Source organism: Ornithodoros turicata, chromosome 7 (genome assembly GCF_037126465.1).
Source record: "Ornithodoros turicata isolate Travis chromosome 7, ASM3712646v1, whole genome shotgun sequence".
Classification (NCBI taxonomy): Eukaryota; Metazoa; Arthropoda; class Arachnida; order Ixodida; family Argasidae; genus Ornithodoros; species Ornithodoros turicata.
Genome location: NC_088207.1, coordinates 39,531,577 through 39,557,014, shown reverse-complemented (window position 1 = coordinate 39,557,014; position 25,438 = coordinate 39,531,577). Strand labels below are relative to the sequence as shown.

Genomic DNA, 25,438 nt, shown 5'->3' with positions numbered 1-25,438 from the left:
GCCAACTGGGCAGTTGCAAAGTTACCCCCGAGGAGCCACCGGCCCATCTCGTACTGGTATTATACTGGTATCTGTCTAGATTTTTCAAGGTTTGCTGCTTGCAGACTAGTACATCGTTCGCGTCCGCGTGGGTTGCACTTGGAAACTTGGAACTACCACAGTTTTTCACATGAACAGCGATAGGGGGCAGCGCTACAGGCTCCTGATATTAGCCACACTTTAGCCACGCGAGTAGCCGGACAGCAAGCCGGATGGTGCGGTGTCCCGCGTTTGTTTACGAGTCTCTAGTTGTTTGAAATGTCAGAACAAATTTGTTTGTGACGCTTTTACTCATGAAATTGTGCCAGACGGAGGTGATCTCTGTGATTAGTGTTCCCACTGTTGTCCACACAGATGGTAGACTATCCATGCTGGTTGCCTGTCGAGCGTATTCACAAGAACAGGCCCTTTAAACGCAGTTGAAAGGCTTAGCCTATCTTAGGCAGTGCATCTGAACATTTATAAGCAAGTCCACCGTTATCAACTATGTGTCACCGTCAGCAATCAGTCTAGTAAGTTTGATACTCAACCAAGCACACAATTCAGGAGGTTATCCACACGTGATATCACCTGTTCATCTGCTTCTCACGGCAGGGCACTCGCTGTAGTGTTCTTGTGACGTGCTGGTTTTTCTTCCTCATTTTTTAAAGACGATGCGGGTGTCACCACCGTTCCAAACACACCATTAGAATGTCTATCAAAACATTGTCGTTCTGAACTACAAAGAACATGGACGTAAACGGTGGTTGATCTCTGACGTTGTGCTCCGGCTTTGAAATCGTTTCCCATTATAAGCTATTCCATGTTGTAAATACTGTAGTCACTGCAAATCGCAACGTAATATTTCATCGTATCAGTTGCTGAAGTGTGAATTATACCAGACATAAAAGCAAGTTGCCGTTGATAGTAATGAGTCACTTGTTTATCTCCAGTAGCACTCTGATAAATCCAGTCAGGTTAGCGAGTTTAGGCCATAGTGCAGCCTATACAGCAGCCATAGCATATATAGGAGGCTATGGTGCAACTACATCAGTATGGGCTGCTATTGGGAGGCATCCTCTACGCTTGTCTGAATGCTCTACTAGTGCCTACGTGATTTACAGTGTGATCAACTTTTGAGCTACTGTTTTTTATTACCTTGTAACATATACTAGCGTAGAAAGATACAGATTTTGTGTGTTGTTCTTTGCATGGTTGAAAAGGTTAGGAACCTGGGTACGCATGACATCAAATTGAGTAGTAGGCTGCGTTGACCTTGAACTACATCGTGGAGGTGTGCACAAAAATGAATTATCATAATGACAATAAAGTATCCACAAAAGTAAGAACAGGAGCAGTGTTCTTATAAAGGATCCAAACCGTGCATTTGCATGAACTCCACTTGAAGTACTAAGAGAGAGAAGTAGGCTGCCTTCTCACGTTGGTTATTGAATTAATGAAAAATGACGCGAAGGAAAATAGGTAGATCTTCACGTACGACCATGTCGATGTTCAGGAGGAATAAAATAATCTCTTCTATGCACACTGTATTGTCGACGTTGCTTGTGGTTCTAACTTACACAGAGAGGCATAGAAGAAACAGAGAGAACACAAGGAGACTGAACTGTTTTTACTGACACTGGATAGTTTCATGCCTTCTACGTTAGTATAACAGATGAAAAAAAAAAAACACACGTTCCTTTCTAATTGCTCATGGATGATACTCAGAGAGGTTGCTCCAAGCTTGTGAAACTCAGTTTAGTTTACGTAAATATTCGTAGTTGTTCTTATAGGTAGCTTGCTGTGACCGCAACTTAGCCTTGTTGGAGGTCATGGGTGAAAAGGAGTTCCCACGTACATATGTGCTGCCAAACATGGACAGCACTAGGCCGTGGAAGCAAAAAGAACAAAGAAAAGAAAGCTTCAAATCTGTTTGTGTTGGTAATTCATCATAAAGTTTTTGTGAGGCCCGCATAATTCTGTTCAGTATGTCAGAGGCCATTGTGCTCCAGAATAGCTGATCGTGGGCTTCGTGTTTGAAACTCCAACTTTATGACACATGTTCTCCTAGGAGCTTTGCAGAATGGAGCAAAAGCATTTCACATGTGTCAGTCTCATTGGTTTCCTGTAGTAGGAGACCTCTCTCAAAGCTGCTGCTTGAGGGGACTTACTGCTTCATCAGACAGTCAATCAATCATTCATTTTGCAATCAAGTAGGGCACTGCTCCATTATGATGCGGCAACATCTGCTTTGATATTCACAGATCCAGCTTTGAAATGATTTTTATCCCCCATGCTATAAAACTTGATTTCATGTTTCATTGCTGCAATTTGATATGGAATAAAGTGCTGCGGAAGCAGTCAGAACAGCTTTAAGGCAGACCGCAGGTGAATTTTGATGTCCTCACCATTTGTTGTGTGCACTAATTTGACTGTTCTTTAGGTGGTCACAAAAAATTGTCAAATTTTACTCCAGGTAACATGAGCAAGACAGGGGAAGACCTTGCTGATGTCCCTGTAAAGTCAGAGGGAGCTCATGCAAATGGTACTCATGAGCCAGTATGTGACTCCAAGCTTGATGGTGAACAGTTTGCCAATGGTCAAGGAGAGGATTCAGTTGCAGCTGAAGCACTGGACGCCTCTTCTACATCATCAAAGCCTTCCAAGGCAGAAGTAAATGGCACCCAAGATATTCTGCGGGAAGGCTCCAGTGAGACTAAGATGGAAGTGGACCGAGAGCCATTGAAATCGGAAGCTGTCAAGGAGGAAGAAAATGTGGTGGGGAAACCCGAAGCCAGTGATGAGGTGACTGAAGAGGCATCTGAAGGCAGGACTAGTAACAATGATGGTGATGCAAACTCTGGTGAAGCAACACCCACCTCTACATCTCCTCGCAAGGTAAAGAAGAAGAAGAAGGTGACAAAGTTGTCCATCATGCATGCAATAGCAGCCAGGCTCTCCAATCAAGGCAAGGCAACTAAAGAGGACCCCAAGGCAGGAACGGTGTGTGCTGATTTTTTTACTGTTTGTTCTTCCATTGATGGGCTCAAGTGGGGTGGTTGGTTGAAGTACATACTTAAAAACTGCAGCAAAAGGACGCGGGTTAAGACAGTAAACGACAGATAAACCTGCAGTAAGTGACAGATACTGCAGGTCGATCAGTCGTTTACTGTCTTAACCAGACGTCCGCGTCTTTTGGCTGGAGTTGTTACTTTAGTATGTTCTTCCATTCCTGCAGTGCTCTTGTGCGCAAGCAGGTGCTATACTGCATTACACATTGTTGCGCGGTCATAGTAATATAGTGTAAAGGGTATCTAACAAAATGCTGAAGGTAATTATGAGCCCACAGCATGCATGATATGGAATCTCTTTTGTGACTTTTTATATTTCTTACAGGATAATTCCACTAAACAAGAAAATGATGGTCCTAAAGAGGAACAGAAAGTTGCAGTGGAGGCCCCATCAAAAGAAACTAAAAGTTAGCACTTTTGCTCGAGCCTTTGGTAAATGTTTGAAAGTGCATGCCACAGTTTTAAAGGAGCTTTCGAATGCCCCATAAACAGAACTCAGATTACTTGCTTCTGTAGGGCAGTCAACGATGCAGGCATGTTTTCATGCTGCAGCAATGTTGTGCTGCAGTGTGGGGTAATCAGTCTTAAGAACTGAGCTTCTGAAGACGGGGAGAAGAAGTATAAGAAAGTAGTACTCCCATACATACATTCGGTCACCCACAGAATTGAAAAAGTAGAAGAAAAGCACAGGGTTGCCGTCATCCCAGCAGTAAGGAGCAAGCTGGGTTCGTTGCAAGGAATGTTCAGGCTTGTGCTTGCGAACCAAGGTTCGATTCAGCTGAAATGATGCGAAGGACCCGTGATATACACGTAAGGCATGTGGTAGAAACTGTATTGATAAGAAATCTCGGTGAGGCGTGTGTTAGCACTCCGATGATGACCTAGACAAGAAAACAAGAAGACTTTGTCAAAACTTTTCGTGCAAAAGCAGGGAGGCTGCTAAAGGAAGGAAAGGGAAAAGGTGGGGTTGGGGTTTCAAATGTCTGCATAATCATTGTGAATTTATGTCTATTCAGTAAAGGTTGTAGGTTTGCGGCTCGTGTCATGTTTGTCGTTTTGTCATTGTTCCTTTCGCTGCTGCACCATGTGGATATCTTGATGATAGACCAAGTTGTGGTGGAAAATCTTTTACACTGCTACAATTATGATTTTGCAGTTTTAAGTAATTTAATTAATTTTATGGCCATGTGGCTGCAATTGAAATTCAATTATTTCAAAAAGCTAATTTTTACAGGTTGCTAGCGAGGCTTTCATTGCTCCTTTAAATTTTGCTCTACAAATTGCAAAAATATTGATTTCTTTGCCGTATGAAGCAGTATCTTCTATGCTTGTTGTGGTCATAATCAGGTGCTGCAGAGTCCAAGCCTGAAAGCCCTTCAGGACCTCCAGAAAGTGGAACAGCACCGGCAAAGAAGACCAGCAACACCTGTGCTGTTTGCTCTGCCGTTAGTACCCAGCTTTACTATTCCCTTGACTTCTCCTAATGTTTTTGGGAATCAGTTTCACAACTGCACATGCTACGTGGTATGTGTATGTGCATTTTGTTTTTCGTTAAACACTTTCTTGCAAGTGCTTTCTTATGAGGGAGGTAGCAAGAGTAAGATAAACTGTCCACATGAGATAAATTGGAAACAAATTGTAAAGAATTCCTTCACTTGTCCTCTTAGTTAGAAGCTGCTTTTGTTTCTTTACTCAAGCTTGTGTGGCTCTGTGGCTTTTACTGTGTGATGAGAGGAGATTTTCCATGGTGTCCACACTGCCACTTCAGGAATCTAAACATATGACCTTTTGTGTAGCTTTTATGTCATTCTAGAGGGTCATCTATGTTTCTGCTATGTAAGTTGGTCGTGTGAAGCAGGGATGGCTCCAACACGTTTGTACGTGCCCATGCTTTACACATTGTGTAGTGTGGCAACACATTGCCTGTATGCTATTAGGTTGCTCAATGCCATGCGGTAGTATCAGCAACACGCAACTTTGATACCATTTGTGAATCAGAAAGTCATGGACCATGTTGCCATGGAAATACGTGGAAAGCATGTAATCTGCACGCACACGACCTGGCAAAAGTTATCGACACGCAGACAAATGTGTTCCCATGTTGCAAAGAGTTGTCTCATTTCTCTGTGTGAGAGCCTCATTGCACCTGCATGCCGAGAATTTCAGCAAACCAACACGAGGCTCTTAGGGAAGATGTTATAGTACCTAACAGCATTTTCAAATTTCTAGAGAATACTTCACTTTGTCAAGAATAATGTCTAATGTAATGTAGCAGAATGTCTGTTACAAGTGATACAGTGGTTCGCTCTGATTTTGTGTCAGCCCATATGTCCTAGGTAAAGCCATCTTTGAGAAGTGCAAATTGTCCAATTTCAGACCAAAGGGCTACGATATCAAGTCCTATACCAGGGCAAGACTCAGTTCTTGTGTTCAGATGGATGCTTCAAGGCATTTCGGAACAAGCAAAAGCTGGCTCCGAAGAAACCAGTAGAGCGCAAGGACCAATGTGCTGTATGCCAGAAGGAGATAGCTGAAGGCAAGGGCTACTTTCCTATAGCAGGGGAGTGCAAGCCAATTTGTTCAGAGAATTGCATCAAGAAGTACAGTGAAGTGAGTTGTCTCTTTTATTGTCTATGTAAACATGCTCATTATAGACGTTACATTCATGTTTCCAGTGATCCGCTTTATTATGTGTGTCTGTTAGAAGAAGCACAAATGTTGTCTTTGCAACGCAGTATTGCTTAGCTATATTTCACTCCTGCATGAATGCACCCTGTACATTTCAGCTTATGCTGCTTTATCTTATCTCTTACTTTTGGTATCACTACGAAAATTGTTACACTGTATTGTAATGTACAAAATTGTTATTATAACTACATAGTATATGCAGTTGAAACATTACTGCATAATTATCACGTTGCACAAAAATGGAAATAGGCCACGTTCTATGCCAACATTTTTATTGCATGCTTGAATGCTACAATTAAGTGATATGGTGTGTCGAACAGTAGAATAGGTATCTGACCAGAAACTGCATGCATCTGGTGCTCATGTCCTACACAAGAAACACTCAAATTGGTACATTTGGGAACTTACTACCCCTCACAACCGTAGTTGCTCCTTGTCTAGGACATTTCTTACGCCTTATTAGTTCCGTGTCCTCGTTTATTCACTGGCAACTTATGCACAATGATTGATATTACCCTGTTGTGCTACTACGAGTCCCAGCAACGGAGTGCTTGCCAAATTTCACAACCTCACACTCTCTTCCTTCCAGCGGCATGGAAACTGGCGTGTTTGTGCCCATTGCAGTCACAAACTGGGTGCAGAGGACAACAAGTTCCTCATCTGGGAAACAATGGAGTATTGTGGTGAAGAGTGCCTGAGCAAGTATCAGACAACCTCTGGATCCCACTGCTCACATTGCAATGCGGTCGTCCCGCAGACGTCCCTTGGAAAATATTGTGTCCGTTTTGGCTCTGACATAAGGCAGTTCTGTTCAGGGAAGTGCCTGGAGGAGTTCAAAAGGGGGCTTAAGGCAAGTTGTTTTGTCCAGGTGTAGAAACCTCACTTGTGTATTATTTGTTTATATGCATGCAATGCTGCAATAATCGTATAACACATGAATGTAGCCTGCATGTTTAGTGAAAACTTCTGCTGAGGAATTCAGAAATTTAGTGGCATTAAATTTGTACCTAAATTAATTATCTTAAGAGATTCTAGCTGTGTGTATCTTGCTGACATTGTGAAGTATATTCTCGAGTGATGACGAGGAACAAAAATTTAGATCATGCTGTAATCTATCTAAACCAGGAAAAATGTAGAAAAAACACTGAACTTGCAGAAAGTCTATATAGTTGACATCGTGCTTCCTCTTTTGATTCAACAATGCAGGTTTGCTGCCTATGTCAGAAGGACCTGTCCTCGCAAACAGAAGGATTCCTGGCGCCTGTCGGTGAGAAGGGCCACTTTAAGGACTTCTGTAGCCAGCAGTGTCTGGAGCGGTACGAGAAAATCAATGCAGCGTCCTCTGGAGCAGCCCCCATCAAAAAATGTTCAGCGTGCAATAAGGATGCTCCCGTCAAGTATGAGGTAAGTCTGTCAAAGGCAGCACATAGTTGCTGACCATTTTTTTACATTTCTGGGGGCCATCAAATTAATCCGACTGATCGACAGTCTAAATTCTTAGTAAAGGGGAAAAACTTTTTCTTTTCTTAAGCATTTATTCAGAATAGCTAAAAGAGCTGCAAATGCTGCTCCGCACTCAACAAACGTGAGAAGATGCTTTCGGAGAGTATAGTATAGTATAATATAATATAATATGGTAGTATAATAGCTTCATTAATAGGTGCGATGGCAATGATCGCCTTGGTCACCGCAAGAACCCCTTCGCGACATTAGCGTGCTTCAGCCCGCATTGTACTGTTTGTGCAACTCGGCCTGCAGCTGTGTAACCTTATTTTGATGATGATGACATAGGGCATAATAGTTCAGTACGATCCAGCCAGCTTGCCATCTTTTAACACAGCCAAAGATGCTGTTGATGCTGCCGTATGCACTGTTGATGCACTAGAGTACGATGTTGACATGATTCGCAGACTCTGCATAAGTGGAGAATATTGACATCGCGATAACCTGTTCTGCTGTTACATCTAAGCCCACGACCACATCTGGCATGGCTGTTGCCATGTTGTTTTCCTGACTTGGCATCAAGGATGATGCATTAGTTTATGTTGCCCATATTTAGGGCCCTGTGTTTTCAGGTTTTATGTTGTTGTTTTTTTTTCATGGGGGGGGGGGGGGGTAAAAATCTGGTTTTATTTCAGGAGCCGTAAAACAGGGTAAAATCAGGTGAGATTGGGTGGAAAAGTATATTTTGGGGTAGAAAATACAAATAAAGTGTTTCTCGCATTTTAGATTGACAGAAGATGTGGAACAGCTGTGCTGAGTGTCCAATGCATAGTGTTCTCCAGTATCCGTATTGGTGGCTGAATTGGCACTGTTCCAAGTTCATTTTCGGGTTTTACTCTAAGTAATGATGGTGGGTAAAAACGGGTCATACCCTAAAACACCCGTATTCCGAAATCCACTTGCATTACGTTCGTTGCCAGCCAGCACGAGTGTGTGAGCTTCTACACCTATGCACAAGCTTCTGGGCGTGGGTCACTTCCACACAATCACCGCAGAAATTGCCCGAAATATCAGGATCGGAAACCCACTGTTCGTTGTGCGTGCTGCAGTTCATGCAGCGAAAAATCTGGCTAGTTTTGGGGCTACAAGGTACAATCGCATGCCAGTATCTGTGCTCTTCCTTGAAGAAGTGGCCCGAAACTGGCTTTGCAAGTAAACTTAGACATCGAAATTCCTCTGGCGCTGGTTCGTTTTCAACGTGGTTTTGAAATTTTCTGACGTTAGGTGTGGTTCCTAATGTGTTTTCTGTTCTGTTTGTGTAGGTGCAGTTCAAAGAGGAGACCCATCCTCTTTGCTGTGAACTGTGTGTGGCTTCGTTTCGGTACAGGCATGGTCTGCATTCAAATGTGTGCGAGAACTGTCATCAGCTGTTTGATGGCAGCAGCAATCTTACGGAAGCCAAGGAGGGTCGGACAGTGCTCCATGAGCTGTCACCGAAGCAGTTCTGCAGCAAATCGTGTGTTAACCTCTTTGTGCTGTCTCACCGAAAGATTGTTCCCTGTTCATGGTGTAAGGTAAGCGATAGCAAAAGAAACTAGCTTGCAGAAATGCTCGCAAAATGCTGTTGGAAGTTGGGTGCACCCCTACTTCAGAGAGAGGAACTATCTGAATGTATGAACTGGTGGGACACAGCTCTCCGCCATACACATCCTCATAGCATGTCCATTGTACAAAAAACAATTGTCATTTCCTACCATTTACTTCAGTTCTGTGACACTCCACCCAATCTTCTTATTGGGTGATGAACCAGCACGACCTTTTAAAAAGTGACTTTTTATGGATAGAACACGTGAAGCTGTGATTTTGTGTTTATGCTATATCCTTCTACGTGCATCATCTCATTTTTACGGTTGTTAACTTTTGCAGTTTAGTCTGCTACTTTACCCTTGTTTGGCACTTTTTATGGTTTGTTATGTTGGCGAGTGCAGGTTACATTGTGGAGGCTGAATAAAAGACTAGATATCTGTATTATGTTGGAGAGTACAGGTTACATTGTGGAAGCTGAATAGAAGACTAGATATATTATGTTGGCAAGTACAGGTTACTGTAAACGTATTTTTATTAGCGATGTATTAATGTTCGCGAATTTCGCGTACCGCTGAAAAATCGCGAAAGATTGTACTCGCGAACACAGCTTGACGTTTAATCTGCGACAGGAAACAGCCCTGGAATCGCAAAATCAAATACACGCGAATAATTTTGCAAATGACTGAATGCGCGATTCGCGAAAAATAATACACCGCGAATAAAAATATGTTTACGGTACATTGTTGAGGCTGAATAGAAGACTAGATATATGATGTTGGCGAGTACAGGTTACATTGTGGAGGCCGAGTAGATGACTAGAGTTAATGCGTCCCAAATAATTAATTACAAGCCACAATTCACAAATATCGCCATGGCCATAATTGCCCATGTGTCATGAAACACCAACCTGTCATCATCAACACAAATGTTATTGTTATTGGAAAGATATTGAAAGCTTTCCTTTTGTTTGCCTTCTTATTTATTTATTTAACATACGTTAGGGACCCCCTGGGGGTGTTACGTAACAGGGTGGGCAAAAAAGATGATACAGTGAATATACAGCCCAATACAAATAAATGTCAAACAATGCAAATTGCTGTAAACAACCTCATAACAACATAGTGTGCTGATATGAGATAATGAAGTAATAAAGTGGGAGAGGTGCTTTTGCATTCATTTGCACAACGATACAGCCTAGTAACTCGCTACAACAGTTTGTCTCTGCGCATGGGAGAGGGAAAAAGTCTGGAGAAACCATGTGACAATGTGTCTGTCCATTCACAAGGCAGCAATAAGCGGGCACTCATAGACCTGCATGGGTACACACATGAAACCACGTGCGATTCACCTTGAATCTCAACCGGGGATGGCGCTTGTGCGGAACGGAAACAAGATTTCTTCCTTGCTCGCCTGTGGAGCTCAGTGTCGCTACTCTGAAGCGAAGCTTATTTAGTGACTCCAACCTTGAAATGTTGCCCCTTATCTGGGAGAGGGAACAATGAGGTCGCTCCACGGGCAACAGGGGAAAGGGGGAAGCTGGGGAGCTGCATGGACAGCTGACCTACTTGCATAGCATAGCACAATGTGACATTTTATTGTGTATGGGTAGCCACGGAAAGACTGGGAACGGGGACAGGGTGTCTTCCCATTCTTCCTTAAACTAGACCCCTTTTTCATCATGCACACCAGCTAGCTTGGCTTCTCCTACTTTGTTCTTCCTAATAACCTGTAAGGTAACCATTATGTTTAGAATGCACTGTCCGAAATAATCAACTTATGCGGTGTTCACGAAGTGAGAAACGTCAGTGGTGCTTGACGTGATCGCACAGTATCACAATTTTTTTTCTTCTCTCTCTTCCATTCCAGGTGAAGAAGTACAACTTTGACATGATTGAGCGTGTAGGTGAGGCCGGCGCTCAGGGTCAGATGTTCTGCTCACTCAACTGTCTCAGCTTGCTGAAAGCAAACCAGAGTGCCTCTTCCTCACGAGTCGTGCGGTGTGACCACTGTGGGAAAATGCAGGGAGCGCAATACCACTTGACCATGAGTGATGCTTCTATTCGCAACTTTTGTTGTTACAAGTGCGTGCTGAACTTCCAAAGCCAGTTCTCAAATCTACCTACCCTTACGACTTCCGCACCTACTGCTACCCAAGCTGCAAACCAAGCCGCCACTCAAAGTAAGGGGCGCAGAAGTGTGTGGATGTTTCATCTTTTGCCTGTCTACGTTCTGAACTAGAAGGCACCTGGTGTATGTTGAGGCCCTTGTGTTTTCGTGTTCTATGTCTTTTTCTGTTTTGTTTTTTTTAATCGGGTTTTATTTCAGGGGCTGTAAAATAGGGCAAAGTTGAGCGACATTTGGTGGAAAAGCAGGTTTTCAGGGGGAAATTTGAAAAAGTCACTTGTGTTTGAGATGAGCATGATAAGCCGAATAGCTGTGCTGAATGTACACTGTTTAGCATCCTCCAGTGCATGTATTGATTAATGAACTTGCACTTTGACAAGGTTACTTTTAGAGCTTGTCGGGTTTTACCCACATTGACAATGATGCAACTTCGGGGTAAAAGCGGTTCTTACCCGGTTTAACCCTAACGCACAAGGCTTGGTGTGTGCTATATTTAGGGTCTGACTTTTTGGGGTTAAGTGTCTTTCCCGGTTTCGGGAGCTATTTTGAAATCTCAAATTCGGGGTGAGATCGGGTGTTATCGGGCTACGTTTTTCGTTCTCTCCAGCAAGCGGCCAGTAGTTAGGAGCACACATTTGCCAGACGTGCATTCCTCATGATTTATATTTACAAACACCACATGGGTTGTGTTCCAGAACTAACTCTCAGGTAGGGGTTGATCACGTGGAGTTGTACCATGTCACCATGAGAGTAGGGGAACCCTCGGGTAGGTTGTGGAACGGGCGTGAGTACGATTCTCGACATGGCGACAGCAGACGACAGTGACATCAGAACCGCTTGCCGCTGCTTTGTACGCTTTGGCCGCTGCCATGACAGTGTTGACTTCAGTATGCGTGTGTTTATCTGCGTGTGTTCGTAAAGCATTCACGCCACGAATTAGGGGTATTTATCGCACATTCCAAGAAATGGTAGTGCTGTTCTGGTCCGCAGCTAACTTGAAAATGCATAGAAGCAGTTTTGGATCTTCACATGCACTGAGCTGATGTGTGTTGTATGTATGATTACTGCTCTGAAGAACAACATCTGGAATTTCCGGGCATCCGACATGATGCAGCCGAGACGAGCTGCAGGAAAAGCAGACGACCATAAATTTCTATGCAGACGACAGCTCTGACGTCACTACTCTTAGCTACCCCATCTGATAGGGAGTAGCGCGAGTCGATCCAGAGTCGCTACCCTTGGGTAGGCGACCCGTTTTAGGAACGCCGGTCATGACATAATCGAGTTTATTTTGGAATGCAGCCATGATATAATATTAAATTTGCTCCGCATAGTTTATTGTTGCACTCAGATAATATTTTCACCAAACGTGTGCGCAGATTGCTACTAAATTGTTTACGTGATACGTGATACAATGTAATATGTGATTGGAATTGAAGCAGAAATTGAGTTTAACCCGAATTGTTTCGAAACCCATTTGGGAGGGAATAATCGTACGGAATCGGGTTTAACCCGAAAAAGTCAGACGCTAGTTATATTGCAGCGTTGTGTACAACCATAATATTTATTTATTTTATTTCTCACAAACTGCAGGCCCGAAGTGCCCAAGCAGGAGTGCATGCAGAGACATATATTTTACACAGCGTACGCAACACCACACTCGTACATAACAGGTGTGTGCACAAAGGTGCTGCCCAGATTAGCTATCAACTAGAAAACGTTCAGTAAATGCTGAAAAGGCTTCGTCGGAGTCAAATGCTTCTGATGCTAGCTTGTTCCAATCTTCAATGGTTTGAATGAAGAAGGAATACTTAAACCGGGTAGTAACAAGCAAATATGGGTATTAGAGCGTGGCCATGAGTGTGTCTGGTTGTTCTCGACGTTCTCGAGGATTAGTTTTTCAAGGACATTCTCAAGTGTCAGCCACATAAACGATCGGAAAGACGTAAATTCTGCGTAACAAAAATAAATGGTTTATTTTACAGTTGCACAAATGCATGCAGTTGCAAAGCATATGTTCACTGCATTGATGTTATTTGAGAAACTGGCATTTATGCGTTCCACATTTGAACGCAGCAAAAAATCAGGGGGGCCGCAACTCTACACCCATCATCTCGAGCATCATGTCCTTGGCACCTAACTCTGCCCACAATGTGGTGCCTACGACCTTACAGCAAGTGGATGCGGTCACAGGTTCGGCAAAAATGCCCAATCTTACTCCGGTTGTCAAGGTCAGTGAAAGGGCAGAATGCAGTGGACTGCATGGCATTATGCCGAGAAAGCTGGCACACGGTAACATTTATTTGTGCCCAGGTAACGACGAGCAGCAATGCAACACACTCCGTGGTGATGAAAGACGTGACTTCACCCACAATCCTAGCTAAACCGTCTGTGACAGTGACTCCAACATTAGGAGGACCTCCAGTGGTTGCTATGTCATCTGTGGTGGGAAAAGACCAGTTGCCCGTCACAGCACGAGAGATCATTGTACAGTTCCCTCCTCCAAAGCTTGTGAAAAACAAGACCATGCAGTGCAAGCCCGTCACACAGTCTAAGGGTATCTCGTGCAGGCCGCATCCTTTTCACAAGGATACACAAACAGGTGAGTCTGCCTCGGTTGGAACTCAGTTGGAATTGGAATATGTTCAGGATTTTGAACACCGGCCCAGTATTTCACTACCTATCGACCTACCACTTGTTACAGTCTGAATTGCTTTAAAACTGGACTGTTCTCAGGACTGTTTCTCAGGTGTGCCACCTTGTTAAGAAGAATGGGCTGAGCAACATTTTCAGGGGTACTGACTCAACCAGCCATTAGGAAGTGCTATTTTTATTGAATCATACTCGGTTTGTTACTGGGACGTATACTATAGTGCTTCACTTTCCACATTGATCTGATTAAGTAATACCAAATATCTGTCCCTTTTTTCTTTTCAGAAGAAAGTGGTGATGCACCAAAAGCTCTAAAAGGGATAATTCCAATTCCCGTTCCCATATATGTCCCAACACCAATGCACATGTACACACAAACAGTGCCCACTCCTATTCCTTTTCCCATTCCTATCCCAGTGCCTATCTTCATACCCACAACAAAGGAAACCACTGATGAAATCCTGGAAACCATCAAGCAAATAAGAGTAAGATAGCATTTGTTTCTTTGAGCCTTCCTCACCAAAATCGTTTCAGTCTCGTAGGCTTCTTCTTAAAGGGGGTGGTTGAGTGCACTTCTCTTCATAGAGCCTGAGGTTTTCGGGAAATATTTTTTTCTAAATTCGGGGAGTAAAAATCGGGTAAATAAACATGTTTAAAAAAGGAAGTCACTGAAAAGGTTAGCCAGCTGTAGGACATGAACCCACATCTTCTGGATTACCGATCCAGGGCTCTACCAATTGAGCTAAGCTAACACACCTCCCCAGCGACTTCAAAGGGTGCGTCATCTGAAGGGACAAACCAACCACTCTCTCTCTCATCCCCCTTTAACCCTCTCATGTTTTCTCATTCATACGACGGGATCGACGCAAGTGGCAACTGTTGAACATGACGGCAATTGATGTTCTGAGGCTGGAACACATAGAAAGGAAAAATACATACAAAAGCCTCAAGAAGGCTTGAGGCTTTGCATGTATTTGTCCTTTCTATGTGTTCCAGCCTCAGAACATCAATTGCCAAAATAAACATGCGCTCTAAATCCATGCAAATTCGGATGGAAAAACTTCCAGTATGCTACATTTAGGGAGAAATCGGGCTCAGTTACTCAAACTAACTGAACGGGTTCAGTACAAATGGTGATGTAATTGTGTTTGCTGCCAAACATGTTAATGTGCATTCCTACAGACGTCTCAGTGGGGGCAATTTGCCGGGTAAAAATCAGGTTCCACCATAAAGAAGCAACCTCATATTCGGGGTGCAAATTTGGGGGAGAATCGGGTTAAACCCTAAAACCTCAAGCTCTATCTATTTGCCGTAGTATTAAAACAACAAGAATTTTACGATTTTACAAGTGGTGACTGAACACTATCATGATGTGCACCATTCACCATACAGGACCACCTGAGAAGTAGTGAAGTCTACGATCAGGCTCTGTTGAATATAGCTCACCTAGTCACGGGTGTCCCAAAAGCTTCATCACCGAGTGAGCAACATCAGCAGGAAACTAGCGCAACAGAAGGTAAGCTGGTATTGTTGGCCACAATATGCAAGCTTCTGAATACACATTGCAATGGAAGTTATTTCCTTCTGCTGACAAGTATTGCCCTTTCATAAGTGCATGCTTGCCTTCCAAAACAAGACCACATTTTGTATAGCCTCAGAGAATTCTTTTCAATACATGATAAGTTTCGTGTCACGTTATGCATTAATTATGCTGAATTATACGGTATTTTAACTAACGTAACTGAGCAGATATCATTTGTGTACTTCCTGCATTACTATGGTGGATTTCATCCCCACATCACCACCAGCAATGGTGTAGAGTATCACCCCTGGCAATGAAACTCCCCATTCACAATAAAGTTGTTGTGTAGAGGTCTTGAAGCTTTTAACCATTATTTTTGGCATGCGATGACAAAACCTGTGAGATGTAGGTTTTACTGCCATCAGTTATGTAAAAAATTTGGATATATGCAATTTTTCCTCAGAATATTTGCATTTCAGTAGAAGTTTCGTTAGCTTCTACCAACTGTCAACTGTTGATACAATTACTGTACTTTGCTACGACTTACAAAATGACAAAAATTACTGCTACAAAATTGCTGCTACTTTTTACTCTATGCAGATTCACCAAAAGAAAGCAGTGTGAACACACAAGAAGTTTGTGATAGAAAATTAAAGAGGACTGCTGATAGTATGGACAAGGACTCAGAAGCTGGCAGTGAGGAACCACTGAGTAAAATTCCATGTGTCTCTGATGAGGACCCTATGGACTACCCTGACTACATTGAACCGGCAATTTTGGAATATCCATCTGATCAAGAAAGGGAGGACGATATCACGGACTACGACACCTTGAAGGTCTGCAGCGTGTTCTAACACTGCAGTGCTTTAGTTTTGATGCATTTGACTTCACCGAGTAATATCTTCACCAAGTAGAAGGATGTTTCTATGGAAGTGTCAGTTTTTAGTTTGCACCAAGAGAGCTTTGTTTTTTGTTTTATTGAGCCTTGGAACAGGAGGGCCTACAATTAATTGCTACTCAAGTTTTTAAAATATTTGACTCTAATTTCGTAAAATGAAATTTCACCCTTTGCTATTAACTCGTGAAGAGTCAGGGTGTTTGTAGTTCTTTCACTATGCTGATTTTGCAATGCCTGATTGATATGCACAGAAGGAGTTTGGAGTGGAATCCTGGTCAAACTGGGTGAAGAAGAAGAACCAAGATCTAGAAATGGGGTCGCAAACGGGTTCCCGAAGGCTGAAGTTATTCAAGACCGATCTACTGAACATGACACCTGAAGAGCTTAATTATGCTCTTTGCCTTTTCATCAAGGAAGTTAACCAGCCCTCGGGTGAACCTTACCCTCCAACATGCATATATGTACAGTGCCTAGGTATGTCACAGTTTACGAAGTAATGCATCACTGGCTGCATACTGCTATGTACCGTAGAACTGTGATGATCTGGCTTTTCGCTTCCTACTACTGTGTTTTTCTCGCAGTCCTACCAAATGTGAGCATAATCTATGATGAAAGCATGCTGCTCAATATAAAGCTGCATACAGTACCCCCTTCTTTTGCTTCCATTATGCCTTCTGCCAACATTATGCAAGCAGGTTCTTGCAGTTCAACGTATCATTTCTGATACGTTCTTTTCTTACTCTTCTGTGTCCCTGCTATGCCAGCTCTTATTCTAGTGACAAGTTTTGGTTGCGACTTCTATTCCGAAACTCTTCCACGTCTTTGTGCGAGCACACACTGTTTTGAGTGCGACCTATACACAAGTGTCACGCTTTTTCGTAGGTTGCCAAAAGAAAGAAAATGTACTTAGACCCTACGTAAAATGTTGCAGCAAGAGTAGCACAGTGTTCAGTCAATAATTTCTACGAAACATTTTACCTTTGAACACATACTATTATGCTAAAAAAGGCTAAAAAGTTGTTTCCAACTTTTGAATACTATTGATGTAGTGCAAATTTTGATGATGGTCTTCGTCTCCTTTTCAAGGCATTCAACAGTACTTATTCGAGAACGAACGACTCGACAATGTCTTCAGCGATCCACAGTATGAGATGTTTGCAGGTTGTTTGAACAGCCTGTTGTGTAACGTTCTTGAGCGTCCTGCAGAACGTGAGTTCCTTAACCATCGATGCTTGCTGCTATGTACACCTTACAGCACTCGTCGTTAGAAGAAAAAAATGTCTCCCTCTATTTCTCTTCTGCAGCTGTCCCCAGGATCAGTGAAGAAATGCTGTGGGAGGCCAAGCAGTTGGGAGCACACTCCCCATCTGTGCTGCTCAACACGATCATGTATTTTAGTGTGAAGCACTTCAAGCTGAATACAGTGAAAGAGAATGTCTGCCTGTCCTTCACCAGCATTTCCAAACAATGGCAGAAGGTTCCCAAAGCCCGCTCAATCCGCGTGTTGAGGTATACAGGAAGAGGGCAAGGTGCGTTGATTTGAAACATATCGCTGTTGTGTGAATGTTGTACTACTCCGCGATCGTGTTAGGCGCGCACGGGACGGCCTTGGGTCACCAAACAAGGTTTCCTTCAGAGCCAGTACCACTGCCTCGTCCCGCATAATGTTGGAACGTGAGCACGTAGCGTATGTAACGTGACTCACAGATACACTTCTACATTTTCCACTTCAATACATCGTTGATTGAGCACTGCAATTTAAAAAATTGGTTTGTGCTTATGTCCGAAATGTTGGAACAGGGCACAAAGCGGAACGTTTTCTTCGTAGTGCCAAGGCTGTTCACAGCTCCTGCTTGAAAGGTTGCTCAACGGATGGCAAACTGAAATATGTGTTCTCTGCCTTAGCTATAAGCCCGTTCCAAATGATGTTGCGAGACTAACTTGTCGTTTCATTAGTAGAGTCCCGCCCAGTTTTTGATTGGAAGGAATTCAAGTTGTTCAGAAAATTGTTCTTCTTTGACTGTGTTGAACTGGAGATCCCACATTTCCCGCACGATGCAAAGCAAGTTCACCTCATCTTACGACTGATGAATTTGCGTAACCGGGAGTTGCACAAGCTTTAGATTAGAGATTTAGTATGAAGTATTGCTTACACAATTGTCAGGAAATTTTTTTCTGTCTTACTATCAGCTTCTGTCTTAGCTATTTTTTCTAGCAAACTCTACTCTGCAAGCAATATGAATGAGAGCTGTATTGTATTGTATTGTATCAAGTGATTGTGTAGTGTTTCCACCCAGGTAACAGCTCTGTTAAACCAAAGGAGGAGTGTGAAGACCAGGTAGAAAATTTGGAGGATCCTCTGAGGTGTCCCATCAAGCTCTATGAATTCTACCTATCAAAATGGTATGTATTGCATTTTGGAAAACATACCAGATTGCAGTTTACTTGCTTCAGCACCTTGAAAAGAAACCTGGAGAACGGAAATTGTACTCGCCTTCTGATTTTGTCCATCTTTCTTTTTCCATACCACAGAGTTAAGAGAGCTTTGGCCTGTGCTTGTTGGTATGGCATACTGTTGTTGTCCCATGTGTAAAAGTAGTACTACTCTACAGCATCCCCATATCTTGTAAGAAAGAGTACATTGGACAGACAGGCAGGTGTATTAATGACCACTTGCAGGAACATATCCTAAATACCTTTGCGACCAGTTGACAGAATCTGGGAATCTAGCATCCCATTGTAAGAGGTGTAGCTGCAACACCAGGTTCAAAGCAACCCCAGTTATAGCCAAAACAAAATGGAAGAACGAAAGAGAGATAATAGAGGCGTACAGGATGATACGGCTCAGTTTCTGTTCTCTGTTGTCTCCCTTTCATTCTTTCCTTTCGTACAATTCTTGGAACAGGCAGGACAAGTGTGCACACTTGAATGAAGAGCACTCTCTCCCTCTAACATTGTATAAGTAACTCATTTGCCCACATTGCATTAAACAGTTGCAGTGCTGCACTGCTGCTTCTGTCCTTGCTTTGCATTTTTTCTGTCCCCTTTCTTACCTTAGCATGAAATTGCTTCATCCCCCAGAGTTCTTTTTCAGGAGATGTTGGCATATATTGTGAAACTTTCAGATGTGACTTCAGGTAGAAATTTTCTGAAAAGTTGGTCAAAAGTATTCGCCTCAGACCAACTGTAAAGTCTCATCCGCTATGAGTAATTAGAAGCATTGCATATTAATACGTGTCAGGAAAAGAAAGTCTCGATCTCCCAGTAAACTCGGGTACTGGGCTCTTCCTGATCACTTGAAGATCTTGTCGCGATGTTTTGGTAGAAAGCAGGACACATTTATGGACAATTGAAGTTCAAAGTCAGAAGGGGACTTTAGAACCCCTTCCTTGAATTCATTTTGTTGCCACACTGAAATGCATTTTTGTACGCTATCATCTTGTTGAAACAGTGATGTAGGAGCACTGTATGCTGTCGTTATGTGACGCTGCCAAAAATGCACCTTCTGACAGCGCCATGTGTTAGATCGAGCACAGCTCTAAGGGGCTGCATGAATTCAATACAATAGCCAAATTCTTGCAACAGTGTATTTGGACATTTTCATCACTGAAGAAGCACAGTACCTTCCGCACACGCACACACACAGTCTATTCTTGCCCACTGTCCTAAACAAATAGGTCAACCCAAAATCTGCCTTCGCATGCACGCAAGTGTGTGAAGGCGCGGAGCATACATGCTTAACTGCTCCACTTGAGATGTGGCGACCTCAGCTTCGGACCTCTGCAAGATGATTGGTGGTCTGGCCGCCCAACATGGCATGTGTGCTGCAGCCATTGGATTGGCAGATTATGAAAAACTAGAACGTTATGCATAAGGCCCTTCGTTTTCCGCGATTCCGTGATTCCGCGAAATTCGGAATTAATCGCGGAATCCTTCGTATGGCACAGAGTTTCACGGAATCCTTCATTTTTAAGGGTGTGTGAATATTAGAGTTCTCAAGAGAATCGAATATCAATCACTGGATGTATACGATTCGCGAATCGAAATACTCAATATTCGGGTTTCCGAATAATTGGACTTATTCGCCGAATGCGGACGACACCTCCCGAAAGTGGGCTTCACCCGATGCTTCCCTGCATGAGGTGAAGCCGCCCCTACAAAATTGAAGCCTGCTTTACGAAATTGTTTATTGTGCAGGACAAAACAGACAGATTGTAGTGCAGCTCAGGATAACATTAGCCCATGTTTATTGTGTATACTTCACTCGAGGAATGGGCAGCGTCCCTCTCGTATGCAGTTTAGCGGTAGCAGGGGGGGATTTTGATTTAATATCTGGGAGGTTGCCTTCAAGAAGTTAAGACTATTAAATGATGGCTACAGCCGAAGAACAAAAAGGGGTGTACTAAAAATGTAACTTCCCCGGGCATGTATCGTAAACTACTTCCTATAAAGTTCCTATGTACTCTGTAGATGCTGAAAGATCTTTCAGCAGGTATAAAATGATTTCAGGCAACAGACCGCATCAGATGAGAACACAAGATATCGTGTATGTAATGCTGAGCCACAACAGTGCTTTGAATCTGTAATTTTATAACATTTTTTGTTCCCACATTGTCCGAGAAAAGAAAGTGTGTCACATTTCAAGCAGCTGTTGACTGCTCGCCGCGGAGAATCGCAGAATTTACTAGTCAGTGCCGCGGAATTTTGAATTTGCCGCAGCAGAAAACAGAGGGCTTTAGTTATGCACCAGACCCGCCTTCTATCACGCATCATTTTGTGCTATGAAAAGATAGCAACTACAATGTGATTCCGCTCGCCACACTTAATACTCTTGTGAACTCGTGGAAGGGAAGGACACAACTGGCGAACAACTTCTGCCATGCTGGATTTCCTAAGGACAGCGTAAAAGAAAGGAGTGCCAGCGTAGACATCACTGGCAGCAGCGGTTCAGCGGACAGCCCAGCTTTGGTTGAAGACCTCCGCTCTCAGGCACGACAATCCCATCTGGTGTAACATTTGATATGTACACTAACCTTGACAGTCGTACAGAATTTTTGCCCAGCAGAAAGCTTGGGCGAAAGTGACGAGGATGTTGATGCTCCCCTGTCGACTGCGGCAATAATTGCAGCCATCAGTGCACTCATGATTGTGTTCAGTGAGGCTGCTACACTGGCAGAAATTCGTCAAGATGTGTTGTCCAGTGTCCGTGCAGCAAAGCAGACACGCATAGGCAGATTTTTGAAGCCACTTTTGAGTATTCTGAATAGAGACATTTGAAACAAAGTGGATTTTTGCCATTGACTGAAAATTCATATTGATTCTGTGGCTCCCAGAGATCTGAAAAATCTGTTGGCAGCTGTATCGCCCCCCATAGACTGCATTGTCATACACCCCAACTGATTCTTTTTCTCTGTATGTAGCCCCGATACGGTAAAATGCAGGGAGGACGTGTTCTACATGCAGCCAGAAAGGTCCTGTCAACCGGATGGCGCAGTGTGGTACTCCTCACAGCCTTTGGGCGAGGAGGTGATAGCAAGGATGCTCACTCGCTTCTGTATGGTAAAGGAAGTACAAGACATAAGGAATTATCTTTTCAATGATAGGTGATTGGACTTTCATCACCACCTGCAGATGCAGGATGTACACACCATTCCACATCATCGTTTTGACAGGCATTACATGTGTCCTTCATCTTGTTCAAGCTGTTCTCATGGAGGTGCTTTAGCAAAATAAAACAATTTTGAAATGTGTTATTCTGACCTGTTTTGCGATTCCCACTAACAAGTTTACACTAAAGAAGCATCATGTCACTTCAGAAGCTCGTTATAGTGGACTTGTGATATATAAAAACACATCAGAGCGAGGTGAAAGGGAGAATCGTACCTCTTGGACTGATTCTGCAGGGTGTGCTCGAGGAAAACTATATAAGGGGACAAGCACAAGGTTTCTCCTCATCCTCCATTACCAATTATTACACATGGACAGGAGCGAAACCATTCACCAATTCATGCCAAGGACAATAGAAGTGACTTTGGAGTTCGCATGTGCTTGGTTTGTTCGAGAACAGTCCACAAACCAATCAAAGGCACTGTGTTTGACAAACTGTATAACAGTGTGTCACCGTGCATGAAAGGAAGTAGACTGTGGAGAAACCACAACACGAAGGTATTCGTCCACTCACATGAAAGCAGGGGGATTAGAGGGTTCAAACCCCCACCCCGAAATATTTTTCTCTCCGCCATCCTGCGTGCCATCAACGACGGGGTGCTCGTAGGCTTCACTTCACAGGAAAGGCCAGTGCGTCTTTCCCACTACTGACTAAATCTTGTGTCTCAGAATCCTACCAAAGTTATGTTACTGAAATCTTCTTGTCTCACTTTACATTCCTGCAAAATATTTTGGCTCTACATGACGCGGAAGCTAGAGAAAATTAGTTTTTATTTTTGAGAACTGTGACGTCATGTTAGGCTCCGACTGAGCGCCCGGCTCTCATCTGGCAACATTGTTGCCCTTCGCGTGTTCGGGGGGGGGGCTCACTTTTTGCACTGCGTTAGCCAGTGGCATTAGCGGAGCCCCACGTGACATACCCACCGACCCCTCCGACCTTCGAGCAAACACAAGTAGGGGAAAGACATCTCTCCCATTTCCCCCTCTTTTGATCAGCGTCACGTGACTTCTCCACCACGTGACCCTTCCCGGACGCCGGCGTCGTTGCTAGGAGACATTGCCCTCTCCTGAACATGACATCATTGTAATTTGTGGGCTTATGATTACGTCACCCGCTTCTCGCGTCATCGAAACTTGTGGAAGCTCAGCAAATCTTAAAAAAAAATGGCAGAAATGCACAGCGTTCGTAAGCAGGATTCAAATTTCGCGTATAGAATCCATGAGGCAAAATAAACGCTGTTCTGAGTCCGGAGTGGCACTTTATTTGGAAGGAGGGCCAATGAGCTCGCTCCCTTTGCATGTGGGGAAAGAGGGAAACTGTGGAGCTGCGCAAATGGTTGACCTTTTTGCGTAGTACTTGTATTCGATTTACAAAAACACCCTGAAAAGTCAGCCTTGTGCCTAGCGGGGCGACCTTAGGGGAACGGCCCGATTTTTCTTATGACGTTGAATCAGCAGCGCCACCCATTGGATCCCCCACGTCGTGGGGTGACGTCAACCTCACTCATCCTCATACGGGCTTTCCGAAGGAGCGGAGGGGTTTCTATAGCTCCGTTTGGACCAAAGATCTCTCTCGTGTGCGCTCACACTATATCATACATCAAATACATCATACCATATCATATATCAAACACATCACCTACGATATGTTGTTTTCAAGTTAATTTCTAGTTTTCGTTTCGAAAAGTATGACGTCATGTGGTGCACATTCTGCAATACATCTGGCAACATTGCTCCGCGATGGTTGATTTCAGTCTCCTCACAGGCCTCACCACAGAAATCATAATTGTAGGAGTTCTGTGGTCCTCACGAATGGTACTCACCACAGCTGCATGCTGACAGTCTTTCGCGCTGTTCCTAGGAGGCACGGTGATGTCACATACACTTGGAGAATCCAAAACTACGAAGTATTGCGGGTTCTTTCGAAAATTCGTAGAAGCGCGTAATGTTCGCAGACGGCATTTATATTTTGCGTATCGAGTCTTTAGGTGAGGTTGATTTACAATACGAACTAATTTTTTTTTTTTTTTTATCTGAAATGGCTAACGATACGTTGTGAACGAAACTCCATCGTATCGGAATATTTCATGGTCTGTTCGGTTTCTGCTTCTAGATCTTGCTTCGATGTCTTTACGCATATGTCAACCTATCGCCACTTTAGATCTTTGCTACTCGAGTGAGTCAGTAGACGAGTTCAGAAAATCCCACAGTGCTTAGCGTCGCTTTGAACTGTGGGAGTTTACTAATACGAAAGAAACGGGTGACCTCCAAACTGTTCCGATTTCTCCCCTATCGGTCCATTATCCCCGACATGTCAAGGTCAGCGAAAGCGAAATGTGAAGGATTATTCTTCGTTGCCCCGCTCAGCAAGCGCCCAGGATGCAATGTCCCTTCTATGTTGTTCCAGCCTCAGCACACGAGTTTCTCTCTTGTTCAACAGGTGCCGCTTGCGTCGATTTCCGTCGTATGAATGTGCGTATGAGTGAGCAAAAAATTGTAAGAGAGAAAGGAGGGTGAGTGAGAGTGAGTGGCTGGTTTGTCGTCCCTTCAGATGACGCACCCCGAAAGTCGCTGGAGAAGCGTGTTAGCTTAGCTCATTGGTAGAGCCCTGGACCGGTAATCCAGAAGATGTGGGTTCGATCCCAACAGCTGGCTAACCTTTTCAGTGACTTTCTTCCATCGTCTATTCTACGTCTGAAATCTCCTGATCTGGGGGCACTTTCAGTGACTTGGTGAAGGGCATCCAGAAGTCTTTTGCAACGAGCGCTTCTCTTAGTGCTTGATAAAATATGCAAGTGGTCGAAATTTACTCACCAGGAAAATGTAGATGCGTCGTGGTTCGCAAAATACGAGTAGCGGTAGTAGTAGTAGTAGTTTATTCGAACACACTACAATGGCAAATACAGAAATAATGGGACTGTGAGGGCAAGTCCTGTTATACAGTCCCTCTCACATGGCATAATAATAGTTCGCTCATGTCGCATCACACAAGAAGGCAGTTAGTTCCAATTGACTTTATTGTGTCCTCGCCATTATTTATTGTCACAAACGTGATAATTTTTTCAGCCATGTCGTTTCGGTGTGTTCGATATGTTAGCGCTGGACTGCAGCAAAATGACCGTAAAGGTGATGACAGAGCTGCCAATCTGAAATAACATTTGAATTGACATCAAATAAACAAAAATAAAGCGCAACGAAAGCGACTACACCGTGCGCACAAATAAAATAAATGGGATAATTCAGTGGATTTTCCTGACATTCCAGTGCCGTCTCATCCCGTCCCTATGATAAAGAGCTGTCTTGATCCATTTGGCAACCAGTGGTATGCTCAAGGGGAATATCGCATATATGATCTCTTGAGCAGAACTGGAGTGATTTTGTACACTTTTCGTTTGGTATCTTCACACTTAATTGACTTACCGTTACCAGAAGCGGAAGGTTCATTGTGAAAAAACCGAGACCATCAAAACGAAGAGTGTGTTCTTCTAATTCCGAGTGAAAGAGCCGTACCTGAAATAGTCGATAAACTTGTCACATGGTGTCACTCGTTACTAAAGTGTCCTTAGCACAGGGTGGTCCAGGAACGCTCTAAGCACAATTAAAATATTCGTGTGCACGGTATTTCAGGGCCTTCTATGCATAAACTATTCTTATAGACTACTGATATTATTCTGTCATCTGTAAAAACTCCATTTTCAGCGTCTACAGTTAAAGGGGTTGTGACAATTCGCCCCATGTCATGCCAGACGGACGTAAAATACGGTTATA

At 43.5% G+C, this 25,438-nt stretch overlaps 1 protein-coding gene across 1 annotated transcript; it reads left to right on the top strand.

Moving 5' to 3' along the window:
* The first annotated feature begins 224 nt into the window (after window positions 1-224).
* On the top strand, window positions 225-21,756 carry LOC135401078 (zinc finger MYM-type protein 4-like). The gene is made up of 19 exons (XM_064633231.1): window positions 225-551; window positions 2,495-3,021; window positions 3,415-3,496; window positions 4,437-4,534; window positions 5,466-5,699; window positions 6,367-6,627; window positions 6,984-7,181; window positions 8,543-8,794; window positions 10,674-10,986; window positions 13,008-13,162; window positions 13,245-13,533; window positions 13,869-14,068; window positions 14,976-15,099; window positions 15,706-15,941; window positions 16,255-16,477; window positions 17,090-17,212; window positions 17,308-17,532; window positions 18,301-18,406; window positions 21,424-21,756. The coding sequence occupies exons 2-19, from the start codon at window positions 2,500-2,502 to the stop codon at window positions 21,608-21,610; spliced, it is 3,828 nt and encodes a 1,275-aa protein (XP_064489301.1). The 5' UTR covers window positions 225-551; window positions 2,495-2,499; the 3' UTR covers window positions 21,611-21,756.
* The last annotated feature ends 3,682 nt before the right edge of the window (window positions 21,757-25,438 follow it).